Source organism: Acanthochromis polyacanthus, chromosome 4 (genome assembly GCF_021347895.1).
Source record: "Acanthochromis polyacanthus isolate Apoly-LR-REF ecotype Palm Island chromosome 4, KAUST_Apoly_ChrSc, whole genome shotgun sequence".
In the NCBI taxonomy this organism is placed as follows: Eukaryota; Metazoa; Chordata; class Actinopteri; family Pomacentridae; genus Acanthochromis; species Acanthochromis polyacanthus.
In genome coordinates, this window is record NC_067116.1 from 20,555,744 (window position 1) to 20,583,722 (window position 27,979).

The window sequence follows — 27,979 nt, forward strand, 5'->3', positions numbered from 1 at the left end:
ATTTGTACGTGGATGCACTTGTGTGGAAGGTGAGCAAATAGGAAGGCTGCCAGAAGCGTGTGCGTGTGCTTGTGTGTGTCCTTATAAGTGTATATGTGTGTCGATTTTTTTCAACAGGGGGATTTACTACTTAAGTAACACAAGCATGATTAGGAAACATTGCCATCTGGTAGTTTGAGGGGGTGCTGAGACACATGATCATGCACACACACATGGATGCACACGTGCAAACAGGTACACAAACACACACACTCATAAATATCAGCGTGTAATAAATAATTCAAATAAGCAGAAAGAGACAGCACTGTCCTTCACTGTCTTCACATTCACACAAATAAAGCTACCGTGCCACAGAGATTTGTCATCATCTGCTGCCGATTGCAGTAAAATTCTGATCTGATTCTTCCATAAATATCATTCTGTGCTCCCTCTTGTGCTTAAAAACACACCGCAGATTTAAAGTTCCTCACATTCGCACCACTTTAGATGCTGCTTTCATTTTTTTTTCCCCTTGGTGGGAAAAATAACACCGTCTGTTGTCTCAGGTGAGAATAAAACATAACGCCTAAAAGGAAAAAAATGTCCAGGAAACACATTTACTTTTCTCTGTATTGAATTTAAAGAATATCTTGAGCCTTAGACATTAAAAAAAAAAATCATTTTCTGCATTCTCCCTGTTGTCTCACACACAAAAACAACTTCATCCTGTAATTAATGTGCTCAGCAGTTAAGATTAGTTTGGCCTTGAAAGTCACAGAGCCAAGAGGATTCAGCCAGCGGTTGAGAGCAGCTGCAGTAGGTGAGTTTGTCCAGCATTGTCCACAATTTCTTCAGTGTGGTGCTGGAATGTGTCCACATTTTAACTGTGATAAAAGTGAAGAATTTCATACTTTCTGTTGGCAGTAGTCAGAGGTAACAATCACGACCTTATCTGGCAAATGTGGTGCATTTATCTTGTCTTTGTATTTCTTTTCTTAGAGAAATAACTCAACAAACCTGTTTATTGTCACACTGGAGCTTTGGATCAGAGCCGACCTTCACCCTGTCCTAGTCATGCATCCACTGAGAGCAACGGATCTTCTCACATATCTGGGCTTTTGATTAAGCAAAGTTAGTTTGGTGCTTTTAATCGTGTGATCTATTCTTTATCACCAAGCTTTATTTGACTCTCCACTCCTTCTGTCGTATAACGGGTTTATTAGAAATCATTTCAACTACACTAAGCTTTATGTAAGGTGTGATACAAACAAACTGATATCTTGACCACTTTATATTAACCCTTGACGCCTGTTGTCGTAAATTAGCAACATAGCATTGTCATTCAGACTGCAGCAGAGATAGCATATCCATTCCACCAGTGCCGGCTTGTGCATATTCAATATGTACATCTGAACCTTTTGCAAGCACTGGTTTCTCGTGGGTACGGACAGAGAGGAGCTTAATTGTTATATGTCTGTTCTATGTGTAATAGATAAATGAACAATCTCCCCCTATTTTAGCATCACCTGGAAAGCAAAAACACGCAAAAGTTTTTTTGTAAATTAAACTGTAAGTAAATTCAGGATTAAAGGGGCTGATTGTGGACCCTTTAAACACCAGACAGAGGAGAGAGCCTCTCAGTTAATGGAAAGATAGGCGTTAAAAGTAGAGTTATAAAGAATGCTGGTATTTTTATTTCTGACTTTTATAGATGTTAACAAAATGGCAGCTAAACTTTATTTGGAGCTAATTACGCTTAAAAATGAAGTTTGTCTTCTACAGGTACACTAAGCCAATGGGTGTAGTAGCTTGAAGCTGAAGTGAAGGACCTTTCACACATTAATGAATGTCAGTTATCTTCAAGTCCTTGCAAAATGAGTTCTACAACGCTGGTATAAACTGAAAATTTCTGTTTAACGGTTGAGTATGGGATTTTTAATCTGGTACAGTTTTTGTCAGATTCAGTAAATATCTCGTCTCTGTCTGGTAGCTGTACATTCTGTGTGTGTTGAAGAAAACCTGGGTTTTCTGTCCATAGAGTGTATATAAAAGATGGATGTGGATGAAAGTAACGTGAAGGTGCCTTAAACCTGCATTCTCTCTAAAAGCCAACAGGGGGCGACTCCTCTGGCTGCATAAAGAAATTCAGTTACATGAGCTGTTGCCTCATTAAACATTTTTCTCATGAGTTTATGGTGTCAGTCGTTAGTTTGGAGCAAATAAAGGATTAGTACAACCTGGACAGGTCAGCAGTCTATCACAGGACTACATATAGAGGCAAACAATCACGCTCACAGTCACATCTACGGACTATTTAGAGTTACCAATTAACCTCAGCATGTTTTTGGACTGTGGGAGGAAGCTGAAGAACCGAGAGAAAACCCACACATGCACAGAGAGAACATACAAACTCCATGCAGAAAGATCCTGGTGATCCCACTGTGCAGCCCTACACACATACAGTATGTATGTAACCTTTTCCTTTCTCATCGACATAAAGTAATGTAAGCTGGCTGGAAAAAAGACTGTAAGAACTGTAGTTGAGATGTCCGCTGGGTCAGGTTCATTTGGTTTTCATGCCACGGCCGATGAAAACAGCTCATTTGGATTGTAGCGCATTTATCCAATTTACAGATCATGCAGTCTGCGGATATCAGTGTCAGATATTGCACCCTCATACACATGTGCACAAACATATGGCATGAAGTTAATATCCTCCCCTCTAACTGACCTTCCCTCACACACACACTCATTTAGAAAGCTCGTGCTGCTCACTTTCCTCAGCGAGCGAGGCGTGTTGAGAGGTTTTGCCTACACACTGTGGAATCTCGCTCTCTCCTCTTGGTGAGTTTGACCCGTCAGTCCTCTCAGCGTGATCTGCAGACGTGACTCACCAGCATAACCCTGCATGTGCATACAAACGCACACACAGAGGTGCATTAGCAGCAGCAGTTAACTGTGCAGGGAAATTATTTGGTGTAAAATCATTAATACCTCATATTCAATTAAGGCTCGGATGATTCCACACAGAGGCAGCAGAGCTTTCTTTAGGTGCACAGTAAAGACACCCACACACTCTAAGAGAAAACTTATACATGCTGATTTCATAATGTTAACGGAGCATATCAGAAAAAAAGGCACATAAGAAAAGATACACAACTGAATGCTCATTAAAAATTGAACATGAAGTTGCCTCTGATGGATTTATATGCTATAAACATGCATTCAGTAAAATGCAATCTAATGTAATGGCTCTGTAACAGAATATATCTTCATGAAACTGAAACCTAATGAACTTTTAAAAAGCTGTATTTGTTGCATTACTTTATTGGATTGAGTGATTTGTGCTCAAGTAGCCACAGATAGTAAATAAGTAATATAAAATATACTGCAAAATTTCAGTTTTATATAAAAGAATCCAGATATTATGCATCCGTGAACAATATATATGTTTTCTTTAAGGTCAGTATGTGCTTGAATTGCATTTCCCTCCATATTTTTTGTCCTCTGGCAGCTCAGTCTGCATAAAGAACAGAACCTTTACACATAAAGCACACTAGTTATCTTTATGGATATAATGTCTGTATGTCGTTACTGCGACTCATTTAGAAGCACAAATAAACATACGTATTCATACACGTAACTGCATGTGGGCGGAGGAGACACAGTCAAGAACATCTTCAGGAGGCCTAACAACACCATGAAAGACATCACACACACTGGACACCATCTGTTTAAGCATTTCCCATCAGCCGGGTGCTGCAGGTCAGTCCACATTTGCACAAACAGACTCCTGTTTGTGCAAATGTGCTTCCTCCCAAAAGCCGTGGCACCACCGAACTCCGACATTTCCACAGTTTGACAGACTGATGTTCTGTTATCGCTGAAGTACGTGCAATATTTATTTAAATGTCATGTCAGTCCACAGATTATGTGCAGTATTTCTACAGCAACCACACATCACTCAACAATCCCATATCTGTCACAGCACGTTTGCTGCACTTAGCGCTGCTGAAGCTCTTTTTTTTTTTGCAGCCTGATGTTAGTTGTATTTTCTATTTTGAACTGCTTTTTTGTATTTGTATTGATCAGATTCTGTCATTTTTACTATATTTTTATATTGTCTTACTCTGCCTTCTTGTTTTATGTCTTTGTATGATGCGTGAAGTCTTAAATATACTGGAAATGCATCATTTGAGGTTTACGCAACTGCAATTTTGTTGCTTTTGTTCTTGAACCTTGAATTTGACCTGCAGTTTTTTGTGGGTCATTCTGGTTCCAGAGAGAGAAAAAGAGAAAGCATCCAGGAGCCAGGATGGGTTTTTTAATTTCAGTCCATGGACAAACAGCTGGACTCAGCTGGAAACACAAAATGATGCTTTCCAGAGTATTTGTCTCACAGCTGCACAAAGACCTTTTCTTTTCAATTCTTCTCCTTTTTTTTTGCAAACAAAGCTACTAAGACCAGCTCAGAACATACACAAAACTACATTCGACCAATAACACACACAGCTACCACTTAAACAACTACATTTGTGTACATACGCTCCTGCAATGTGCCCTCAAACAAGTACGCTTTAACAGAAATCAAGCACTCACAGACCAGTGTCATATAAAACCCAAGTCTCAGACAGTGTGTAGAATCCATTAGGCGACTTACTCTGGGAAATAATCTGATGAAATATTTACAGCAGTGTCTTTGAATTTATGTCCATATATGTTTATCTCCATAAATGTCACCGTATCCTCTGTGGGATGTAACTTTAATGGCAGACAGCAACGGGACGCAGAAACTAAACTGAAACCTCATGTGGATTGATGCAGTTTGATGCTGGTTTTGTTTTTGCCCATAGAAACGGCTTGATGGAGGCATTAGAAAGCAGGCGCTCCAGTGGAAAAGGGCAGAATTTGAGCTTACTGCAGCTACTTCAACTGAATATAAAGCAGTTTTTTGGAAAGACTGTCAAGTGGTTGATAGACAGTCGCATACAGTAATCCTCTTTTTTTCTGGTGCTGGTTAAAAGATGAGGTTGGAGTTGTTTTATACTTTTCTTTATATGAATAAATGTACTGAAAAGACCAAAACCAGCAATGAAATTATTCATGAAATAAGCGCTCATGGAGTATGTATATTCATTACAGTAAACGTGGATGCTATAGTTTATCCTGGACATGCATAGTGTAGCTTAACAAAGTGTGTTTTGGTTGGAGTAATAAATTATCTTGTTTGGGTTTTTTTTGTATGATTGTTGTACTATGAAAACACAATGAGAAATTTGGGGACAACAGTAGTTTTATGGCACAGAAGCATAATGTAATTGACTGATTAACAGAATTTTATGGTTATAATAAAAGGAGAATATAACACCAGGCTTATCCTGCAAATGCATCAAAACAGATTCTATCGTATCTTTGTCTCCCACTGAGCCACTGAAATAGAAGCTCACGATTTCCCTTTAATCTGAAGGACAAAAGGCCCAAACCCCCCCTCTTTCTCCAACGGCAGAAAATCTCATAATCAACCAGATTCTGCTTTGCAACGCCAACACAACAGCTGTTTCTCCGCCTGATCATTTTATTGCTGTCTCTGTCGCCTTTCAGACAAACACATCATACTGATATTACTGCGGAAACAACAAGACAACTTTCTCCTGCGGAGGAAACGGCTCTGAGTTTTCACACCCTAACAATACATTTTCAATTCAAAGAAATCTTAGAAGCTGAAGGTTTCGCAGTCTATTCTGCAAATTAAATTTTCATTTCCCTTTCACCCCTAGAAAAATCTGTTGCTAGAATTTCCCTAGGCGGATCGAAAATGCTGTGTTGAAGCTTCTTTGTAATGAGTGTTCAGAGAGTCAGATGGTTTGCAGTTAGTGACGGGGTTGTTACCAACAGCATTGTTAGAGATGGAGAACTCTGGCAATGAAAGGAACAAAAATATGTCTTTGTCCACGCAATGTGTCTGCTTTTCTATCTTTGTGAGGAACAATCTGAGCTTAGACCTGAGGATGAGGGTAGTTCCAGTGAAAATAAGCTGACATCAGGCCTACAAAGGGCTGTTTGAGGGTTGGTTTGGCAGAGATGAAAAGAAATATTTGGAAATATGTTTATTTGCTTGTTGAGAGTTAGATGAGAAAATCAATACAACTGTAGTGTGTGCTGGGTAATTCTGAAACTCCAGCCAGGAGACAGAATAACATGGGGAACATATCGCAGTCATCTCATATGTATAATATGTGCTAAAGCCAGTGTGTAAAAACTAGATTTGGGTTGTTGAATAGAGAGACTTCAAGAAAAGACATAGGTTCAACTGCTACAAAACTTTTCATTTTTGGTTTAATTGTTAAAATTTTGTATTGATAGAAAAATGCACCTGGGAGACAACTTTGGACAAAGCCAAGCTGCCTGGTTCATTCAGCTTTTAGTCTTTATGTTAACATTCATTATGGGTCAATATATAATTGAGGGACTTTTGAAGTCCATGGGATATATCTTGCATACATTTTTATTAAAAATTTAAAAAATAAAACTAATGTTTTTTATGTTCATTATGATCATGTCTTTACAAATTCCATAATTATCTATTATGGAAGCAATCATTTTTAATAAAAAATGACTGAATATCACTAAAATGTCAACTAAATAACCGTACGAATTTAGTAACAACCACCTTCTAATTAGCTAAACAATAATAAAATGAGCTTATTCAAAAATAGTTTTGATTGTGTTCTTTTTATTAAGTTGAGATAATCGTGACAGATATTTCTTTTTTTTGACAATTTATCTAATTTTATATGTAAAATAACAAATGAATCTGTGTCTGAGAAATCACTTTCAATTAATTTACTCATTACAAAAACACCTCTCAAGGAAGTGTATTAATTCCAAATCACATGACCCGCTCCACATGATGTCATTTCCTCCTGAAGAAAAGACTGAGACTCCAAGGCTTTCTTACTTATTTCATATAAAGTAGTGTGTGTGAGTCAAGTGTGGATTTATCGCTTGTCAACAGATTTACTAAAATATCTTTATAAATAGCTTTCAAATTCAATTTTATTCAATGATATATACACAATTTTAGAAGAATCTTTCTCTAAAAATGCCATGTGGTGTTTGGTTATAGGCGGCCATATTGTTTTTAGGCCTGAAAACAGCAAAAATGTCAACTGTGTTACAAAAAGTCCTGCAATTATACACTGACTCTATTACAGTTGTTAGCTGCACATTTCTGATAATTGCATTGATTTTTTTAATCAAATTTCCAACAAGGGAGTATTTTTTGCCCACAATGTTGAACTATTTTTTAAACTTTTTAAGTGTGAAAATGCATTATGTCACCGAGGTCCCTCACAAGTACAGTAGATGCATGTGTTTTTGTCTGCAGGCTGCTCATCTATGGGATGTTTATTAGTATCTGAAGGGCATTTTTCAAGCTCATCTGAATAAGAGCCTGCAAAGGGGGAGGGGGGGGGGGATGTACAACTGGTTTTGTCATTTTTGTTATTTCTGTCTATTTTAGATGTTTAGCTTCTGTTTTACCTGAAGGGCGTTGTCATGGTGATGAAAATGAAATTCGAAGGTTATTCGAGCGCTCTGTGGACAGAAGAAGAAGAAGAAGGGGGTTTCAGGGTGAGTGTGCATGCATGTTCTCCATCCTGCTCACTAATAAAAGTATCTCGGGTTAATAACAGACCATTTGACCTGGTCATTATGTCTCTTCTTTTTTCCCATGCTGCCTGAATTTAGCCACAGAGGAATAAAAACACTGTGTGTCAGTCCTGCGATGGACTGGTGACCTGTTAGTGTCAGATGTGATAGCTTCCAGTCTTTCCACGTGTTAATGTTGTGCTCAAAACCACGCAGCAACCTCTAGAGTTAAAGGATGATGCCTTATGATGATTCTTCAGTGTCAAAAACTGTAGTTCCTCAAATGGCCACTTGAGACTGGTTTCTAAAGTGAGTCAATCCCCATAGACCCCATGTTAAAATGTCAAGTTTACATTGGAAATAAACATATTCACAGCATGGCACAAAAGATCAGTTTTGGTCTGTAGCTAATTTCCGGTTGCATGAAAACTGTACTGGGAGGGAATTTTTGTGTAACTCACCCATTTAAACATTTAAATTGTATTAAAAAAAATTGTATTAAGGCTTTATATTTTGTATAATTAGGGGCGTGGCCACTTTTGAGTAACAGGTGAGTGCTTTCACAGCACAGTCCGTGTCCTCATCTCCACTCCTCAGCGCCATTTGTTTGCTCATTTTTGAAAGGGTTCATCCATCATTACATACAGCAAATGCTCAAAAGTCATTTATACTGCCATCAAGTCGACATAAAAAAAGGCATCCAGGTGTATTCTGTGGATAAATTTCCCCCATATCACCAATTTACCAACTGAGTAAATTGTGCTTTAATGAAGCCACAGAAAGAATCTGTCCTCATATGTGGGATCAATTCACCCAATCAGCAATTCTAAAATACCACATTATAGCATAGTTTATGGATGATTTGAGAAATCAAATGTGATTTGTACAGAACACATGTTGAGTTGTCATGATACAATGGAAATTAAAATGGTTTGGTGAGTCTGCTGCCAAATGAGCTCATTTTAGTGTTTATGTTGTTCTCAGAAATGCTTGTCCGTATCAATCTGCCATCTCTGGTAAACAGAACAGACACCGGTACACTATGATGGAAGTGTTGTTGGAGGAGGGGATGATGAGGAAGATTAAGATGTCCATCTGTTGTACGACAGTCTGCTCCGATCAGCATGTGGAGCGACTGATTGTTATGACGCTTATGCTAAAATAACTGGAAATGGAAGCTGCATGAGCTCTGAATGGAAAAAAAAGGATTGATTACTATGTAGTTTATATACCAGCACACAGTGCAATAGATGTGAAAATGTCAACAGAAATCAGCAGGATCCAGCAGTGAGAAGATGAGTAAATACTGCAGGGTCAGTGTGGTGCTTTCACATGGTCCGACCTGTCTGGTTAACTAACCAAAAGAACTGACTGAATCAGTGAATGAATCACTGTATGAGTGCGTTGACCTTGAGGTCCTATGCCTCTCAAAGAACCTTTAAAAAGCAATGATTCACAATACTTTGATTACATCAAAACCAAAATCTGCTTTTAGATTTGTAAAGCTACCAGCTTTGACACTGAACCTTTTCCTATTAGGCTTTATGAGTCACTATGTTTTTGAGCACCTGATACACATGATCCAATGCATGAAGGCTTTATTTCCTCTATCTATCCTCTACACATTTGCACTGTGATGCTTAAGCTAGTAAACCTAGCCTTGATCGATTGCACATTGTTTCTACTTTTCATCTTGTCTCCTGTCCAATGTACTTATGGCACCTTCCATATTCATTCAATGAAAGGTTTTTGATATTCTTGTTGGCATCTTATGAGTCATAGACTGAATGATTGTACCACATGAAATGACAACAGTTGCATCTGCATCTTGTCATTTGCATATAATAGCCAGTGGTGGAGCCAAGCAATTTTTGTAGGTCAAGCTGGCATGGCACAATGTGTTGTTTTTTCAGTATATAGCTGTTTGGTCACTCTTTGTCATCATTGGCTTAAGCAGGCAAGACAGTCACATAGAAGTACACATGAACTCATGTACAGTATAAAAAACATTTGATGAAACTTTAAATTTAATAAAAACCTGGAATCATTGCTAAAGTTAAGCATTTTTAATTGTTAATGAAGTTTATAGGATAATTCCAAGTTAAATTACATGGGATAAGCACATGTAAGACAAGTACATTAAAAGTGTTGATATATAGTTCAGGAATCACATTATAGCCGCCTCTTTGTTCTGTGTTTTCTTTCTTTTGGCTGCAGGTTCTGGGTCTTCATTGTTCAGCAGTTTGTACTACTTATCTCTAGAGTTATTCAAAATAGGTTTCATCATTAGTCTTTAAGAGTATTATACTGTCTGAACACATTTCAGTGACAAAAATCTTTATATTATGAAAAAATTAGTGGTAATATTTTTTGATTCATCTGAACTACATGCTGGTTTGTAGTTCGATGTGGGATGGCTGAGATGTTAAAATGCATCTTTATGGGACCAACAGATGCAGAGAAATAGTTTCACTGCAAAGTTCTGACAGAAAAATTGCAGCTACAGGGTATAACTGAAGTTCTATGAGTATGTGTGCAGCCCTCTGACATGCTCACATATACTTTATGCTGTCCATGTCTATCTTATCTACTGTACTGAAGACCTTCTGGTGTTGTGGAGATGACAACTCTCATCCACTGGTCCTCAGGTGGTGGATAGCAGAACAGCCCTCAGATATGACGGGTTAGCCACGAAAAAAAGTCCAAAATCGCAGGTTGTCCTTTGGCAAAGCATAGCACCTGCTTGCCACCCATGCAGGGTTATGCGAAGATTCATTTGGGAAACAGGAATGGTGGATGAACATCGACAGACAGCTGTTTCAGTCACTGGTGCCTGTTTGTTAAGCAGACGAACTGTCAAAATCAATCAATCAATCAATCAATGAAAATTTATTTGTAGAGCACTTTACAACAACATAACAGCAGAGCAAAGTGCTTTCCATCAGCATAATAAAACAGAACGATAAATTTGATTACTATCAAACCATAGAACCCATAAAAAACATAAAACTATGAGAACCATAAAACCATAAAACAGTCCTAGGATTTGAAGGCACGTCTGAATAGGGGGTTTTCAGTCTGGACTTTAAAAGCGGCAGGTCGGTAATAATGCGAAGTTCAAGTGGGAGTGCGTTCCAGAGTCTAGGGGCAGCAACAGCAAGGGAACGATCACCCCACTGTTTATACCGGGACCTGGGCACGTCCAGCACCATCTGTGTGGATGACAGGAGGGCTCTGCTGGGGTGGTGGATGGTTAAAAGCTCAGATAGATATAAAAGAGCAAGGCCATGAAGGGCTTTAAAAACAAACGTCTAAAGTCAACAGTTGGGAAACTCTGCCCCCTTCAGTGGGGAACTGCTCCTATTATAGTCCTGGCAAGTCATCAGAGTATTTCTGCTACGAGAAATACATGATGAATTCAGATTACAGCTCCACGGTTGAAGCCTGTGCTACTCGGTCCCTATATGGTTATGATGAAGTCCCAACAACTTCTAATGAAGAAGATACTCCATATCCTTACGGACAGGTATCTTCTGATGTCAGAATCATGAAGGGACTCTACCGATCAATGAAGCTTGGGGAGCATTGCACTCTATCAAAAATATAGGTATCTCCAATTAAAACAGCAACCAAAATGAGAGCATTCAAGGCGTCAGTGGAGTCCATCTTTCTTTATGGATCTGACTCCTGGTCACTAACGGAGACACTCTCAAAAATAACTGATGGGGCTTATACCAGAATATGACAGATGATACAAAACATCTCCTGGATATCACACCTCACCAACAAGTCAACCATCACTAGGCAACGTAGACTAACCCTGGCTGGGCATGTGGTGAGACACAACGTAGCAACTGGTTGAGTACTGTTATGGAAACCTGATACTATCAGAAGGGCTGGCAGGCCTAACACAACATTAAGGAAGGTGCTGGAAGAAGACACTGGTCTGGAAAGCAAAGACTGCAATGCTGGACAGAAGGAGCTGGACGAAGAACTTTATTCATGTCACCGATTCCGTTGGATGTAACTGACTGACTGAAGACTTCCAGCTAGATCATCACAAACATCAGAGTCTGCATCTGTTGTAGGTGATTGTTGCTGATGAGGTAAAATAACACCATACTCAATAAGATATCTACTTTTCCTAGATGTAGCTTTTCATATAGAGCTGCAGAATATTTCACAAAAGTTAAAAGGTTACCTTGTATTTTTCATTTCACTGACCATAAGTTTACGAGAAGTGAAGTTTGCAAAGGGATTTAAACCAACTAAAGTATAAAATGAAACATTTGCATATTCACGTAAGTCTATCTGACTATTTCAACACAGCCTCGTTTTTCATTCAACGTTTTCCAGAACTACTTGCAAAGTCTCTTATCCACATTTAGCTATTGGACGAGTATCGGTGATAGCTGCACACTTCCAACAGCACTGACATCCTCGGATCTCTCAAGCCCATAATGTCTGTCTCTTATTCAATAATCCAGCTCTTCAGTTCTTTCCATATCATCTCTGTGTCCTTTTAAGAGCCTCTCATTTTGCTTCTATGTTCAGTTTTATCTTCAGTTTGGACTTCTTCCTCTATCTCTTAAAAATAAATCCATCTTTTCTTAAACCCTGTGCACTGTCAGTCTCTTACTCTTTTCTCATTCAATTCCTGCAGGAAAGTTTCACTGAAAATAATGATACAAAGAAGCTGATCAGTCAAAGTAAATACTGAAGTGACTCAAGTCGTCCTGCTTCTTTTATAACACAGAAATACCTCAGAAAAACAGGAGATGTACATACTTTAATATCCACATCTCATCTAATGAACTGACAGAAACGACGCGTGGCTACATTAATGACTGTTTGACTCAGACGAAATAAGTAGTAGCAGTATTGAAATTTAGAAAAACGACAACAAAGAAATGTGGATTTGTTTTTTTACATTTTAGGTTCAGAAGAAAAATGCTGCTGTCATAGAAATCAGGATAGATGGGATATCATTGATTACAGTAAAGATTCAGTCGAAGTTAATAGATAATAATTTGAAATAAAACGAACCATATGACAGGCACTGATGATAGGGGTAATAACATAGTCTCACTGGACGGTTTTGACTTCAAAGTAGCTGCCACACATTTTTATCTGACAGTTAATACTTCCATTATGCTCATTTTAATAACTTGTGTGATCTCTGCAGGTCTGCTCCTATTATCAGCAGCAAACTATACAAAGACTTGGAGATGATAACCTTTTTTGTTTGCCTTTTTCCACACTCAGAAACAGCAGCTATAACATTTATTAATCACTTGATGTAGCTTTTACTTATCATTATTCCTATCGATATATTAATATTATAGATTTTGAAAAACAGATGAACTGCTGTCTGCTTTTATCACCACACAGTGGAATTTGTAGTTTTGCTTTGCTTCAGAGCATCAAGAGAGTTTAGAGAGTTTCTGCACATGAACCTAAGTAGGATTTTTCAGGCAGAGCTTTTACTTGTAATGGAGTATTGACACTTCTACTTAAGTAAGGCCTCTTCCACCATTGTAAAAATGACAGCAATGTGATAGTTCACCTGTAACAATCACGATTCATGCAAATTCAAGTCAACATATTTACTCACTATTCAGTAAATTATTTAGGGCCTGTTACATAGGAATCAGTAAAGAAAAAGAGCGATTTTAGGCACAGGGTAGAACTGCTTTGGCAGGTAATTTTTTTTATTTTGTATCAAATTCATGGCTGCCTGTATTGATAAGAGTTTACAGATTTCTTTGTCCTTGCCAGGATTTTGGAATTGTGTCTTCTCTGATTCTATTAGAGGGAAGCAAAGCATCAAAATGTATGAATTTTATGTCCTAAATTAAACCCATCATCAATGATTTCTTCCATCTAAGTTGCCATCACCTAATAAGATATGGGCACTTTTACATATGCTATTCACTGATTATCTAAATGGTCTGCTGGTTGATCGGACAGAAGTCTTAAAAGTTCATAGTGCTTTCACAAAAAACCTTAATTAAATTTGTGTTTTCTACGTAGATGACAGCAAGACTTTTAAATAAAAAACATCCAAAGTTATGATTTTTAAATTGTAGATTCATTTTTTTAAGGCTCCACTTTGCTGCACTCAAAACGCTCTGTGCACCCACAGGCATAAATCAAAGTAAATGTTAAGTATCTTTCACTTTAGTACTCTAATGGAGGCCAAATGCTGAAGGCCAGACTTCAGCTCCTCATTTAATTCTTTGAGATGCCTTTTAGTGCAGTAATTAGGACTGCAGACCTGCTGAAAGAAATGTACGCTTTACAGTTTAATAGTGCCCAAAACAAATGTGAGGCGTGCCAGAGACTCTTCTAAAAGACTAAATGTTTTAATGTAATGTGAGCTGGCTCCTTGCATTTGGCACTTCACAGAGCAGCACTGTACTTGGACTCCTTCTTAAAATCTCATGCGTTTAAAAGTTCAGTGCGACAAGAGCAACTCTGTATGATCTGTCGGAGTCAGAGTTTATCTATCAGTAGTGGTGTCCCTATTTTGACCCTGATCTGTTATTTCCACTATATTTCAGTTTCATTGTCCTATTTGTGAGATGCTTGCAAAGTACTTTGTTTTATGTGCTTTTATGTGTATTTTAAGCGCTGGCAGCAAACCAAACTTCCCGTGGGATAGTATGGCTGAAGTTGAAGCTGGGGGCTCCAGACAGATAGGCATCAGAAAGAGGAGAATGACTGTATTTAAAAGACCAGCAGGAGGCAAGTGGCCTGAAAGAAAAGACAAGAGCAAGTCCAACTGGGAGATGAGATCAGACTTCTATCAGCCAACATTTACCCAACTCTCACATGGAGAGAGCAGCTTTCTCCTGCCTCTTATCAGCCGTTACTTTTAGCTACAGTTTCCCCACATTAGGGAGGTAAAGCGGCGCTCAGAGCACTTAACCTGTCTGTGTGGAGCTGAATTAGATTAATGTGAGAGGAAGATGGAGACAGCATCACCTACTACTGTAGGTCCAGACTGACTTACATCACAACCTTGTTTTCTATGGATGATACTGTGTGCTGTGTGGTTGGTCAGTGCACCGCTTTGGTCCAGACTGGACGAATATGGATTCTAAATAAAGAATCTGAACGATGCCGTTGATCCTCTTATTTTTTAAGTACCATCAAGGTTCTTCCGATAAATACAGAATATATTTTCATGAAATTTGGCAGATATTCGTGTGTACTTCAGCATGAACTGTAATATCCTTAGCCAGACTTTCAATCTTCTGCAATAACATCAAACTTTTAATTCGTCATTTGTGACCAAATGCCAGAGAAACTCATACCATTTCCCTCACTCTCAGCTCTAATGTCCATCCATTCTCTATACACCGCTTTATTCTCACTAGGGTCGCGGGGGGTGCTGGAGCCTATCCCAGCTGACTCGGGCGAAGGCAGGGGACACCCTGGACAGGCCACCAGTCTGTCACAGGGCTACATATACAGACAAACAATCACACTCACATTCACACCTACGGGCAATTCAGAGTAGTCAATTAACCTCAGCATATTTTGGAACTGTGGGAGGAAGGCGGAGTACCCGGAGAAAACCCACGCATGCACAGGGAGAACATGCAAACTCCATGCAGAAAGATCCCAGGCCCAGGCCGGGATTTGAACCGGGGATCTTCTTGCTGCAAGGCGAAAGTGCTAACCACTATACCACTGTGCAGCCCCAGCTCTAATGTGTCTTTGGTAAATGTTACCGTGCTAGCATGCTAAATTAATGTGATGTACATGGTAAATGGTACAATAATCAGCCACATTAAAAGCACTGACTTCAAAACCTCGGGTCCTGACTTTCATGAGGATGCTACTTTCATGCTTCTCATGGCAAATACTGCTCAGGAACAGATTGAGGAACATGACAAAGAGCTTGGATGGGATGTATCAGAACAAGCCCAGTATGTTGTGGAAACCAACCCTGTAGACCAAAGGAGCCAAAGATCTACTGCTGACCTCAGAGTGCCTGACACCACAGGAAAACCTGGCAGGTCCACGTCCATGCCTCAATGGGTTCAAGCTGTCTGGCAGCACGAAATGATGCAGCTCCTCATAAAAAAAGTGACCCAAATTTCTGGGAAATAAAATTTTATGGTAACATCCCCCATTTGTCCTCTGTAAGGTTTCATCCTTGGTGCAAAGCAGGTTGTAGATTCAACTATTCATGTTTAAATGAAAAAAATGAAGAAAAAAATGAAGCTTTGAGGTCAAAACTGAAATAACACATCAAAATCCAGATGTCCGATCCCTTTAGATTTCACCTCATTGCTCCATACATTCCTTCTTTTTCTTGCTTTTCTTTTAAGTTCGGACTAACATAATGTAGCATTTCACTTAAAGCAGGGAAAGGACTGATAATGGGAAAAGTTGTGAGTTCTTCAGTGACTCCATAAACAACAACACAATGCTGTGGATAGAGCAGAACACAGCTGAACAATCCAGTGCAAATCAGACAGCAGAACGTTAACATTTTAGCCGTGGAAGACTGAAATGACGAAGGACCTGCAGCAGCCTCCAACTGGAAACTGCATTTATACAGCGCACATAATCAGCTCTTAAAGGTCAGCTAATTTACAAGCCTGTGTAATTTTAATCATGGCATTATGGATGTAGCACTGAAGTAATCAGTCACACACGATGATTAGAAAACCATCGCGGGCACAGGTCGCATCTCAGCGGGAGTTCCTGTCTGAAGTGCCCTCGACCCAAACAATCAACCTTCATTCAGGTTCAGAGCCGCTGGCATGTCTGTGGGCTCCGGTCAGGAAGTGTTCCACAATGATAATCGCTGATCTATAACCCCCTCTCCTGGTAATTACATAGTAATGCAGCAGTTCATCTTTTAGTTATAAATGCCCGAGGTTTTTAATCACTGCCTTCTGCAAAAGATGTTTATAAAGTTACTCAGGAGATGCTGAGATTGTCTGATAGGATTGATAAGAAGATAAGACTTCCTTTGAAGTCACGCTATCACCAAGATTTCACTTGAGTTTCATCCACTCTCTGATAGGAAATGAGCTTACTGTATATTCCTCTGAGGTTTATGGATATCAGAATATCAATTCCTCTTCCTACGTCTTGTAGGATTTGTTTTTTTATCCCTCCTATGTCTCCAGGGCATCGACCAGAGGAGAACTTTTTGAAACTGCTGCTCCTGGATGAATTTCTGCCTGTGCATACGTTTTAGTCACTCGTTTCAAACTGATTACAAGAAAGGCTGCAACAAAAGTCCCAGCAGTACTGGCCTTTTAATAACAACAATAAAAACAGTCCAGAAAACCATTGTGGTTTTTAGCCAAAGCAAGCACATACAGTAGTAGGCCAGTAAAGGTACAATACAATCTGTAAATACATAGAAGTGAAAATGACAACAAAATCAAGGTCGGACAGAAGATTTAACCAAAACAGCTGAGGTTCACTTGTTTCTCTGGTAAGAGGCCACGACTTTCCAGACCCGTCTTAACGCATCCATGTGAAGCAGCAACAGCACAGAGTTGGAGAAACTCCTCAGGCAGAATCAAAAATGGTGGTCCACATAGCAGCAGCTAGCTGTACAGCTTGAAAAACGGATGGGTTCAAATGTTACAGGAACATCAAAGAACTGTTTTCAAATTCTACCATGAGAAAGTGGTCACAGCAAAAAATATATATAAAAGAAAAAGTACATAATGTGATGGGGAAAACTGGAATTTTATCTGGAAATCAATCATAATACGGTGTCAAAAACCTGACACGTGAAGCAACAACTACCTTGAAAAAATACTATCACCCCCTTTCAAGCCATTCGACCGTGCGGTAGGAAGAACACAACATATCGTTACATTCAGTTGATATTCTAGACTTCAATATATCAGCCTCTAATCGTGCAAACATCTGTAGTCTGAGAGCACGAACCCGACTCAAACCTTCAAGTTTAAAGTGAACAGCTGGCCCACTGCTTTATTAACATGTTATCAAACGTGCATATAACCGTAAGTATGATGCTGCTGTAGAGTTCAGCATGAAATGAACTGTTAAAAATGCCAGTTTAAAATGGCCATCTACGAGGTAAGGCCACTCCACTGGGGCTGGATGTCCATTATTGGTCCAGGTTGGTGTAACACTCGTTTCCTCAGTCAAAGTCAGCGCTCCGTTGTGTCCATAAAGGCGGCGGTTTGCTTAATATCCTCATAGGATGGTTAACGCAGAAAGCAAAAGCAACCTGAAGTGTACAGGTCCAGCATTGTTGAGGGTCAGTAGGGCGCCACGTCAGTAGTTCTGTGCAAGTAAAAATCTGCTTCGCTCCAGACTGCTACTGAACTCCAGAAGTCACTAAAAGTCCCAAGTGATGTCCACTCTGCTGTCAGTCAGGCAGAATGGTGGTGAGGCCTCCCTGGAATACAGATGGCCAGGTTGTGTTAGCTTATGTAACGGGCTGTCAGTGAAACAGGCCATCTGACAGACGTGGAGAGGCCGTGTCATGTAACCAGGAAAGCAGCCAGGGAGTGAAGGCGACCGTTCTTCTGTCGTTCAGTCATTGAGGCGACGGTCACACAGCTCCTTGTAGATTCTCTTGCGGATACGAGGCATGTCTTCCTGACTGAACTGCAGAGGCTGCTTCACGGAGAGACGACGGCAGTACTGACAGGCACAAAGACACACAGACAGTGGTGCAAAATAATCCACAAGCTCCATATTAAGAGTGAACACTGATCAAAGCTTTCTATTCTTGAATAAGACTGAATCTGTACAGACACCAGAGGTTTCTCTGTAGAAACATTTCTATACATAAAGGTCTCTTTGTCTGCCAGAAAACAAGACAAGTAAGGCAAGGAGAGGAAACGGACTGGAAAAAGGATAAAAATTAATGTCTCACCTCAAGGACAAAAACTCCACAGTCACTGTCATTTTTCTGCTGAGGAATACCCTAAAGAGTCACAACTCACAGTGAAGCAGGAACAGACTAGACGGAGTCGCAGTTTTATACTCTATTCACATTAATGCAACTGTATCATTACTATAGACAGTACTGACTGAAAAATATTCATGTGAAAGCAACTTTAAAGTAGCATATGCAAATCAAACAGCAAAAATGACAATATATAAAACATTACAACATTACTTCTTAAAATGTTGCCAACTGATGGATAAGTAAATGTTTAAAGAGATAAAGTGGTATTTCACAGCTAAAACTGCATTCAGACGGTAATTTTCAGTGTTTTGCAGAATTATTTTGGCACTTTCACCATATCATTTAAATAAAACAAACTCGCATCTTCTTGAATCTCTTGTTTTGTTCACTGTGCAACGAAAAATGAAGGCTGCCATCTCTGACTAACAGCAGCCGTGCCAGACTATGTGTTTTTAGGGCACAAAGTAACACAGTATAATGATTAAAATCAGGGATCAGGATTACCTTAATGATGATAACCTTCCAGCCTTTCTGGAAGGCTGTCTGTTTCTTCTCTCGGGCTTCAGACTGAAGGTACTTCATAATGTTCTGATAACACACAGAATTGTGCTACAATGACAACAGTGCAAACTGCAAACTTTCCTCAAACATTTTCCAAATAACTTAAATGTCAGCTCAGATTACTGAATACAGAGAGGACAATACAAGTACTGGAATAGATTTACAGAAAATGACAATAATGGGACCAAAAAGGTGGAATATAAGGACTCAAACAGACACTCCTCAAAGGGAAATGCTTTTTTTGTTTGTTTTGAAACAGCTGGAATTTTTATTCAGCTGTACCTAAAACTTCCTACACTGACCTGAAGAAATAAACCATTTGGTTAGCAAAAGTAAGACCATGAGCCAACGTGCATCATTTTCTACTAAACTGTTTGGGTTAAATACAGCAATGCACTGCTACATATTTTTATCTGCTAGGAGATGACATCATAAGAGCAGCTGTCCAATCAGTGACTGTTGATTTCATGTTGTGTCTCCTAAAAACCTTCCTCCTTAGTAAATAAAATCTTCTTTGTAGAGCAGTATACAATGCTTTGTATTGTTATTCTGGCACTTAAAACTGAAGACTTTGCTGCTCACAGCTCGAATCTGACTGTGGCTCTGAGGATCCTACATAGACCCCCCGTCAAAAGTTTTAGGACAGGTTCTAATTTATTTGAATGAGAAGGTGTCCTAAGACTTTTGACAGGGAATGTATTTCATTTAGAAAACACAGCACGGTAAGAGCAGTAGGACAGAAGTCAGAGTGTTTTTCTGATGCTGCAAGTGAAACTGTCCCAATCAGTGAAAATGAGACAAATTGCCTAGTTACTTTAGCAATTATTTTATAAGCATATAAGCATTAATCTAATAATTTAGAATCAAAGCAAAATGTAATCCTTCTACTTTGTTCTGGTTCATTACAGCCGTATAATACAATCCAAGGATGTCAAGAGTAAAAGCCTTCCAAATTGAAGAATCTAATATTGATTCTTGGAAGTAGTTTCTCATTAGGGATTGATTGTCTTACAATTTGCAAATAAAAAGAGCTAAAAGTGCCAAATTACTGACAGTCTTGTCTCATCAGAGCTCATTTGCAGCAGTTCAAAACCTGAAACCATAAACTGCAACGTAAAGACGTTGCCATGCACAGAGGGACTCACATCTGTGGTGTGTCTGAAGACAATCCCTTGGCTGTCGAAGTAACTGATGGTTTTGGTTGCCATGGTGACCGTGACGAGGGACCAGTGGATTTCTAAATGGATGGGAATGAGCAACAGCCACTTGGAGAACAGGTCGACCTGAAATAATCCCACAAATTAACACACAAATTTATTCACGAAAAAAAAAAAACACTGAAGGTGTTTTCACAAGTTATGCAGAACAGAGTGCAGTCAGCACACACAATGCACAAGATAAAAGTCAGATTGTTGGGCAATTATTGCTTTACATGTGATAAAGAAAACTCAAATATCACTAACTAAAGGACAAACAGGCTCATCAGCATTCCTGAAATAACTTCTGGAGTTCCTGTCCTTGCTAACTTTGACAGTAAAGCAGCTGGAAATGGCGGTTTCAAGAAATATAAAACACGGTTTGCATGGTTTGCTTTCACTGTATTTGGTTTACACGTTGAATTTAGACTACAGCTGCCAGTGAGGGCAACCAGACCACACAGAAAGGTTGATGGCAATCTAAATCTGGTTTCTTGCAGTAGCCAGGATACAGCTCTGACTCACAGTGGCAAAATGAAAGTCAGTGCTACTTCCAAAACTGCAAGCTGCTCCACCTTCCTCCTTACTTTTTTAGTCCATCTCTTCACACCATCGTAACCTTTGGCAACCAGCTGCTTGTGGAAAAAGCTGTTGAAAAAATGAACCTAAGAAAAAGAAATGGTAAAACCCATTACGACAGCCAAAAGAATGTGATTATTTTTAGTGTTTCCAATTCCAAAACTAGCGCATTAAAAAAATGACATCTTTGTTTATATGATAAATTTCCAACGTAAGCTCACAAACACAATATAGCTTACCTTGTGCTCTGTCGCTTCCATAATGAGCTCTCCATACATGTTGATAATCTGTCAGAACAAAAATGCAAAGTGAGGATGCTATTTCACTTTTGAACCTGCCCCAAGCAATATTTCTTGACCTATAGATGCAATTATGTTAAGAGCTTAAACATAATAGCGATTCCTCATTGGCAGACCGAGGAAGAACAACTGTGAGGGCAGTCCAAAGGTTTCTACGTAGCCGCGGACCCTTCTGCTCGTCCTTTACCTGGTCATTAAGCCAGTTCTGTTCCTCCAGTGTGCCGAGGTCCTCCAGGCTCAGCGTGTGTTTATTATACGTGACCATAAAGCCTGCAATAGGAGCAGAGGCCAGCCCCGCCCTGTACCGAGTCATCTCCCCTTTGATGTCCAGTCCACTAAAGCAGACACAAAACAGATTATTTAATCTTTGGTGATATTTAAGAGTCAGAATGAGAAAGGAGAAAGGAGATAACATAGGGCTGGAGGGATAAAAGTCTTCAATAAAACTGAAAGTGGCGTTGTGTGAGTTTAATTTAGGCATTTCTGCTTCCAAACTGATAAGTCCGGATGCTGTTGCAGCATGAGAAGAATGTGAAAACTGGTCTAATTTGATACATTTTTTTGTACTTTCTCTTCTTTCTGACTGATTTCACCTTTGCCCAGATGATAAAATATTTCACAATAACACACAAAGCCCACACAGTTATTATGGTTTTAAGCCCTTTTTAGACAGGACTAGCATTACCACGAGACCTCCAGTAATTTACAATAATTGCGGAGGTCACCTGTGATTTTAATCAGGTGTGAATCTGACACATCTGTAATTTGTAAAGTAAAAAAAAATCACCATAAATCAGTTACAATATTTCACCAAGGTCCTGTGACAATATTAAGTTTGTTTGAGTTGGCATCCGTGTGTTTTAGTGCAAGGATTTTTGTTGTCCCCTTCACTTTCTTTATCCTGTGTGAATCCAGTGCACATGACACATACATGGGGGGTGGGGGTGGGGGTGGGGGTGTTCTAAATCTCATGAGGTCGCCCGGTAATAACGGCCCTGTGTGAATCAGGCTTTAAATTCTGACACTGCAGTTCTGAAGGTTATTCCTGCTCTTGTGCTCATGTGAAAATACTGATAAGTTCCACATCGATGCTCAGTCTCTGTGTGCATGTACGTACTGACCTGCTGCTGAGGTCAGAGTTGCCTTTCTTCTTCAGGTGTTCCAGGACATCAGATTCACTAAGAGGAATGAAGCTGCCATATCTGATATAGAAGCTCTCCAGAAAGTCTAAGACAGAGGAAATCATTATAACGATTATATGAAACATTCGATTAGCAATCTTTATCGATTCATTCAACCGCCGATGACAATCGCAGAACTGTGACTTCAAATGCAGGAAATTCTACATATTTATAGGTGTGCAAATAACTGCTGATGCTGGTCAGTGACATACAGAGTTTCTTTCTTGCAGCAAAATTGTACTATTACTTGCAAAAAAAAAAAAAAAAAAAAGCTCATTCTGTGAGGACAAATCTAAGCAAAACTGCAAAAACTCAAAATCTTACCAAGTCTATTTGTCTTATTTTCAGTCAAAATGTCTCATCCCACTGGGTTTAAGACAAATTCACTTAAAAGGTGACATTTCAGGAAGATGGAGGGACTTGTTTTAAGACAATGCATCTCGAAAATATCTTGTTTTGTCAAACAATCTTGAAATTATCTTGTTTTGAGTTGAATTTTACAAGAAAACTCAAAATAAGTTTAATTCATCTCAAATTAGGAGGTTACATGAAAGCAAAAGTTGATTTTTGAGTGAAAAATTGTTATTTTTTTAGCATGTTTGGCTTATCATAAGACACTAAAGCTTGGCAATCCTGGTAAAATAAGAGCTTAAAATAAGTTTTCCCAGCTAATTTTAAGATATTCCAAATATCATATCTTATTTCAAGAAATCTTACCAAGCCATTTTTCACTTGTTCTATCAGCAGATTTTTTTTCACTTATTTCAAGGTAAAAGTTCCTTGACGTAAGTTGTTTTTTCTTGTTTTGAGAGGGGCATTTTTTTCCCCCAGTGTAGGTGTCACTTATTTATGCTACCTCAATATTCAAGAGAAAGAAAAACTAAATCCCTATTCTGATTCATGAATAATGCAGATGTGTAAATACCTACTGACATCTTGGTACACTGGTGTTCATCTTCATTAGATCTTTGTCTAATATATCCTCAGGCTTTGTATTAACATCATGCCAGCAGGACAGATTCATTCCACATATCATGCATATATACTGACAGTCAATAGAAATTTTGAGGTAGAAATGTACGCAGAATTCTACTTGTAGGGGGGTTGTAATTATTCATTGTAGATTTACTGATGATCTAGTGCCCTGGTAGTTGAGATAATGATGAGTTGTCATTTTGTCATGATTCATTGCACATGGGTTGGTCACTTTGCAAAAGTGAACCAAATACACACCAACCAATACTCAGTGAGTATCTGCACAATTTGAGAATGGGTTTTGAAGGCCTATATAAAGGCCCAAAAAAGGCCACCATTGTTAGTCCAGTGAACAGCATCATGCCGCGTCTATCACATGAACAACGTCTCCGGGCACTGGGTATGGTGGAGGCCGGTTTGAGCTACAGTGATGTAGCCAGGCGTATGGGCTGTTCCCAACCCACAATCAGAAGCCTAGTCCAAAGCATGCGCTGACAGATTGCTGCCTGCATCGAAGCAAATGGAGGCCATACTTGGTATGACTGTTGTGACTTTGTGTTTGGCAGGTGCCGTTTTCTTTTGTGAAATTCTTTATTTTGAAATCATTCTTGAAACTTTAGATTTTTGTTTCTGTATGCCAATATGCTAAACAAATGATTCATATGAAGAAAATCCAGTTTCGGGCTTCAAAATAAAAATTATGTTGAAAAATATGGTCTCAAAGTTTTTACTGACTGTCAGTGTATAATACTAAGCACAGAGAGCCTTCATATTATACTTGACAGTACTGTTCTCATCGAAACCACTTTGGATTTCTCTGATATCAACTAAGTTTTTTCTCCACTTTGGCTGGCAAAAAGCTACAACAAAATCTGAAAAGAATAGTTTGCAAATCGTAGAAACATCGGATAAATTCAGTTCTTTCCTTGGACATAGCTTATTTTTTGGAATAAAAACTCATTCATAAACGTTCTTAATTGTGCATCGGATCAAGCTTAAGTTTATTAATGTTTCCTGGATGATGCCATGAATAGTTTATGGATGTCATATGAGAGAAAACAAGCTGATATCGTCAGCGGTTGCTTGTTGAGTTTATGTGTAAAAACATCAATCATTGACCATTTCTCATATGACTCAACACGGAGGATGAAGAACCTATTTATGTAGAAACATGCAGTGCCACTGTCTGCTACCAAACACATCTTACCGTGGATCATGTCAGTAAGCTGCTCCAGGGTTTCTTCATTCTTTTCATCCATATCTGTTTCTTTTGACCGACTCTTACCCGACATTTCTTCCGTCTCATTTTTCTCCCATGTGCCAGGTTGACAGTACAGTCTGTGGTCTCCTAATGCCCAGTCGTGCTGCACGCTGCTTACTGTAATAGGACAGTGACTTGGAGAGGAAGCTGGATGAGTTTCCATTTCCGTAGCTGTGGATTTGTGACCAGAGTCTGTTAGTGTGGGGACATTTCCATTGGACAATGTTACTGGTAAAGAAACTTGGTCTGTTCCATCAGGGATCTGGTCCACCTGCATCTCACAGTCAAGGTCCTGGGGAGTTTCTGATCTTGAAGCATGACCTGAATGCCCTAAGATGGACAGTAGGGCATTTCCAGGTTCAGTCCCAATCATATTGTCTTCCTCCAACTCCCCTTCGGTGTCAGATAGGTTTACTGTGTCTCCATTGCCCAGTGGACATACGACTGAGCGGGGGCAAATCTGCTCTCCATGGTGCATCTGTACATTTTGGTTTTCCCCCTCCCCCAACACTGACTGATTTAAGGCATCTGCTTTAGAACTGATGACAACACCTCCTTTTATTTCAACATTAACTTCCGTTTTCGATGTAATAGAAGGTTTCACCATTCCTCTCCCTTGACCTCTCACCACTAGAGCCCCCCTGCCTGTTGTTCCCAACAAGAAAATCCCTGTGCCTCTGCCATTCCCATCTCCCTTTCCTACTGCACCAGCAACCCCTGAGGCCTCAGTCAATGTTTTCTCCTTTATTTGTGCATCCCCTTTCTCTGGAGCACCACAGTTCCTCATTGGTCCACCCTGCAAGGAGACTGTGACAGGCATGGCGACGGGGGTTTGAGGCTGAGTATCAGCCACCACTACAGACATTTCCACCTTCTCATACACGTCACCTTCATCCTCTGCTTCCTCTACTTGCTCCTTGGTCAAGTCAAAGCTCTTGATACGTGTCAACTGGCCCACTTTTCTTTTTGGGGTGTCCCCAAGGTCCTTATAAGCCCCCCTTCCTCTTCCTCTACTTCTTCCCCTCCCTCTGCCAGAGTTTCTGGCATTGTGTCCGGCACTGTTGGGGCCACAGCAGTCGCAGGCTTTAGGAGTCCTCTTCCTGCCTGATGTACGGCCATTGACTGGGCGCGGAGCGGGGTTTGGTGTGGGAGCAGAGGACCAGTCTGATGCTGGGCTTGAGTTAGTGCTTAGTGATTTTACTGTGTCTACAAGAGGAGGCTCTGCATTAGCAGGAGTCAAAGCAGGGGGCTGAGCTAAATCAGAGTTGAAGGTGAGGTCTGTGGTGAGGAGTTTGGTGGAGGTCTCCGTTACGTCCCGATCTGTAGTACAGCCAGCAGGAGGCACAAGAGGAGGTGCTGTAGCAGGAACAGTTAAATCAGGCGATGATGATGTTGTTTTCATTGGGGAAGCAGAGCCGCTGTGAACCATGACGTCCTCCTTTGGCTCTTCAACCCCATCCCCAACACCTCCTCTCTGCACGCCTGTGCTCTCCTCCGCTTTGGTTTGCTGAATTACAAGTAATGTGGTGCGTTCTTCCTCAGTTTTTATCCTCGCACTTCCGTCCAGGAACTCTTCAGGAAGCACCGTTACTATTTGTAAAAGTAGTTGTGCTCACGTCTTTCCCGCTGTAGAAATCATTGATGACAGCAGACTACAGCATGGCAGGTTTCAAATGCTCCTCAGTGGTAGAATAACACATTATCATTTCCTAATTAGAGCAAGTGCAAGATGTGAAAGAAGAAGAAAGATAAAAAAAACAAAAAAACAATGATAGACAATTAGGGCTTCATCCAAGATTTACAATTACCTTTATATCAGCAATGCAAATGCAGATCAATGCAACCCTGTCAGCCAGTTGTTGCATATTTTTCAGACGGTTAAATCAGAAATGCTGAGCTAGATGATCTTTTAGCAGGTGAGATTTCAAGTATAGCATAGAAAATAAAACTAACATCCACCACTTCCTTTGACAGGTCCAACATGTGTCTAAATCATTGACAGTATGTTGAAGGAAGCTTCAGCACATAATCACCACTACACTACCACTACACTCCAGTGGTAATGTTTATTTGCTGTCACACTGTACAATAAGCCAACTATTATGATCACCTATTAGTCCAAGATATACTGTGACAGTGTGCCTATTTATGTCTTAGTTTGCTTTACATGTGTCAATCACTGAGCTGGGGAAAATGCAATTTGCACTGCTGTGCATTCCTTGTTATATGGAACTGACAATAAAGTTCAACTTGACTGAAGTACAGTGAGTTTAAGTTTCACCTAAATATTATCAGCATGAGAATCATACAAAGTCCAGACACATGTAAACATCACAAAAGGTCCCACATGCGTCTTAAGGTGACCCTAGTTCATTTCTCTGCTGTTCACTACGACAAAAGACACTTTAAATTCAACAAGTGCATCAGTCTTGTGAAAAGTTAAGAAAAGAACGTGTGTTGTACTATAAATGAAATATCACTAACTATATTCGCTAATAAAATATTGAAGCACCGCAACTCAATTAACAGGTGGTTCACAGCTAAAATATTATTCATTTGTTGTCTTTATGTGAAATTGAAAGTTCATGTGCACATGAACCACGATGGCATGACAGAAAACATCTCACTGACATCCGTTGTTTCTTATGCTTTTAAAGCGGCGTTATTAAAAGAAACGTTACTTGCTTTAAGGACGGCTGATACTGAGCTAACGTTAGCAACATAGCAGCTAGATTGTACCCTTCCTGAGCTGCAAAATTTTAACGTCTGCACTTAAATTAATCATTAGCATATGTCAGTGACAACAAGCACATTCAATAAAGTGGTGCAGCTAATTAAAAGTACCTCGTTAGTTGAAATAATGTAAAAATTGACAACGGACAAACGGAGCCTATCCAGCCATCATTCAAGACTATAACACGCCTTTAGTTGATTTAACTGAGTCTCATATGACATTTTACAAAGTTTTGCATAAGTTAGTCATTCCCCTGAAGCTAGCTAAGTTAGCTTGCTGCAGCCAAAACACAGGCGAAAACACAAAGCAGCGACAACACACATTTCCTCCATTTTCAGGAGGAAGTTGGAGGTGTCTAAACACCAAGAACAAGCTACGGCGCCGTGTTCGAATAAATTATGACTTGAACAAGCTAAATGCATGTCAAAATGTTTAAAGGAACATCATTATACACTACCTTGTCTGTGAAATTACAAACTGAATTCCGTCTGTCCACGATTTGAAGAAACAACAATCCAAGCTCTCGTCGCTTATTGATTGCGTCACGGCGTCGGACTCATCTTCGGCTGCCTCCGGAATTTTCCGAAGTAACCTTCAAACTCAGCCCTTGCATTTCATCTTCATACTTCTGTTAACA

General features: G+C 39.6%; 1 protein-coding gene across 1 annotated transcript; it reads right to left on the minus strand.

The window, feature by feature from the left end:
- Nucleotides 1-16,894: 16,894 nt before the first annotated feature.
- LOC110954991 (uncharacterized) lies at nt 16,895-27,906 on the minus strand. The gene is made up of 10 exons (XM_022199764.2): nt 27,800-27,906; nt 24,555-26,317; nt 22,313-22,418; nt 21,379-21,526; nt 21,132-21,179; nt 20,901-20,978; nt 20,263-20,400; nt 19,061-19,144; nt 18,521-18,571; nt 16,895-18,285 (listed from the first exon to the last, which is right to left on the minus strand). The coding sequence occupies exons 2-10, from the start codon at nt 26,035-26,037 to the stop codon at nt 18,175-18,177; spliced, it is 2,247 nt and encodes a 748-aa protein (XP_022055456.1). The 5' UTR covers nt 26,038-26,317; nt 27,800-27,906; the 3' UTR covers nt 16,895-18,174.
- Between the last annotated feature and the right edge of the window lie 73 nt (nt 27,907-27,979).

Bases quoted from the DNA above. Each gene is read 5' to 3' on its own strand.
- LOC110954991 (XM_022199764.2), bottom strand. From the start codon at position 26,037: ATGGTTCACAGCGGCTCTGCTTCCCCAATGAAAACAACATCATCATCG. The intron at 21,527-22,312 runs GTCAGTACGTAC...TGTCTGCTTTAG, and splicing joins AACTCTGACCTCAGCAGCAG to TGGACTGGACATCAAAGGGG. The intron at 21,180-21,378 runs GTAAAGGACGAG...TTGTTCTGACAG, and splicing joins AGAACTGGCTTAATGACCAG to ATTATCAACATGTATGGAGA.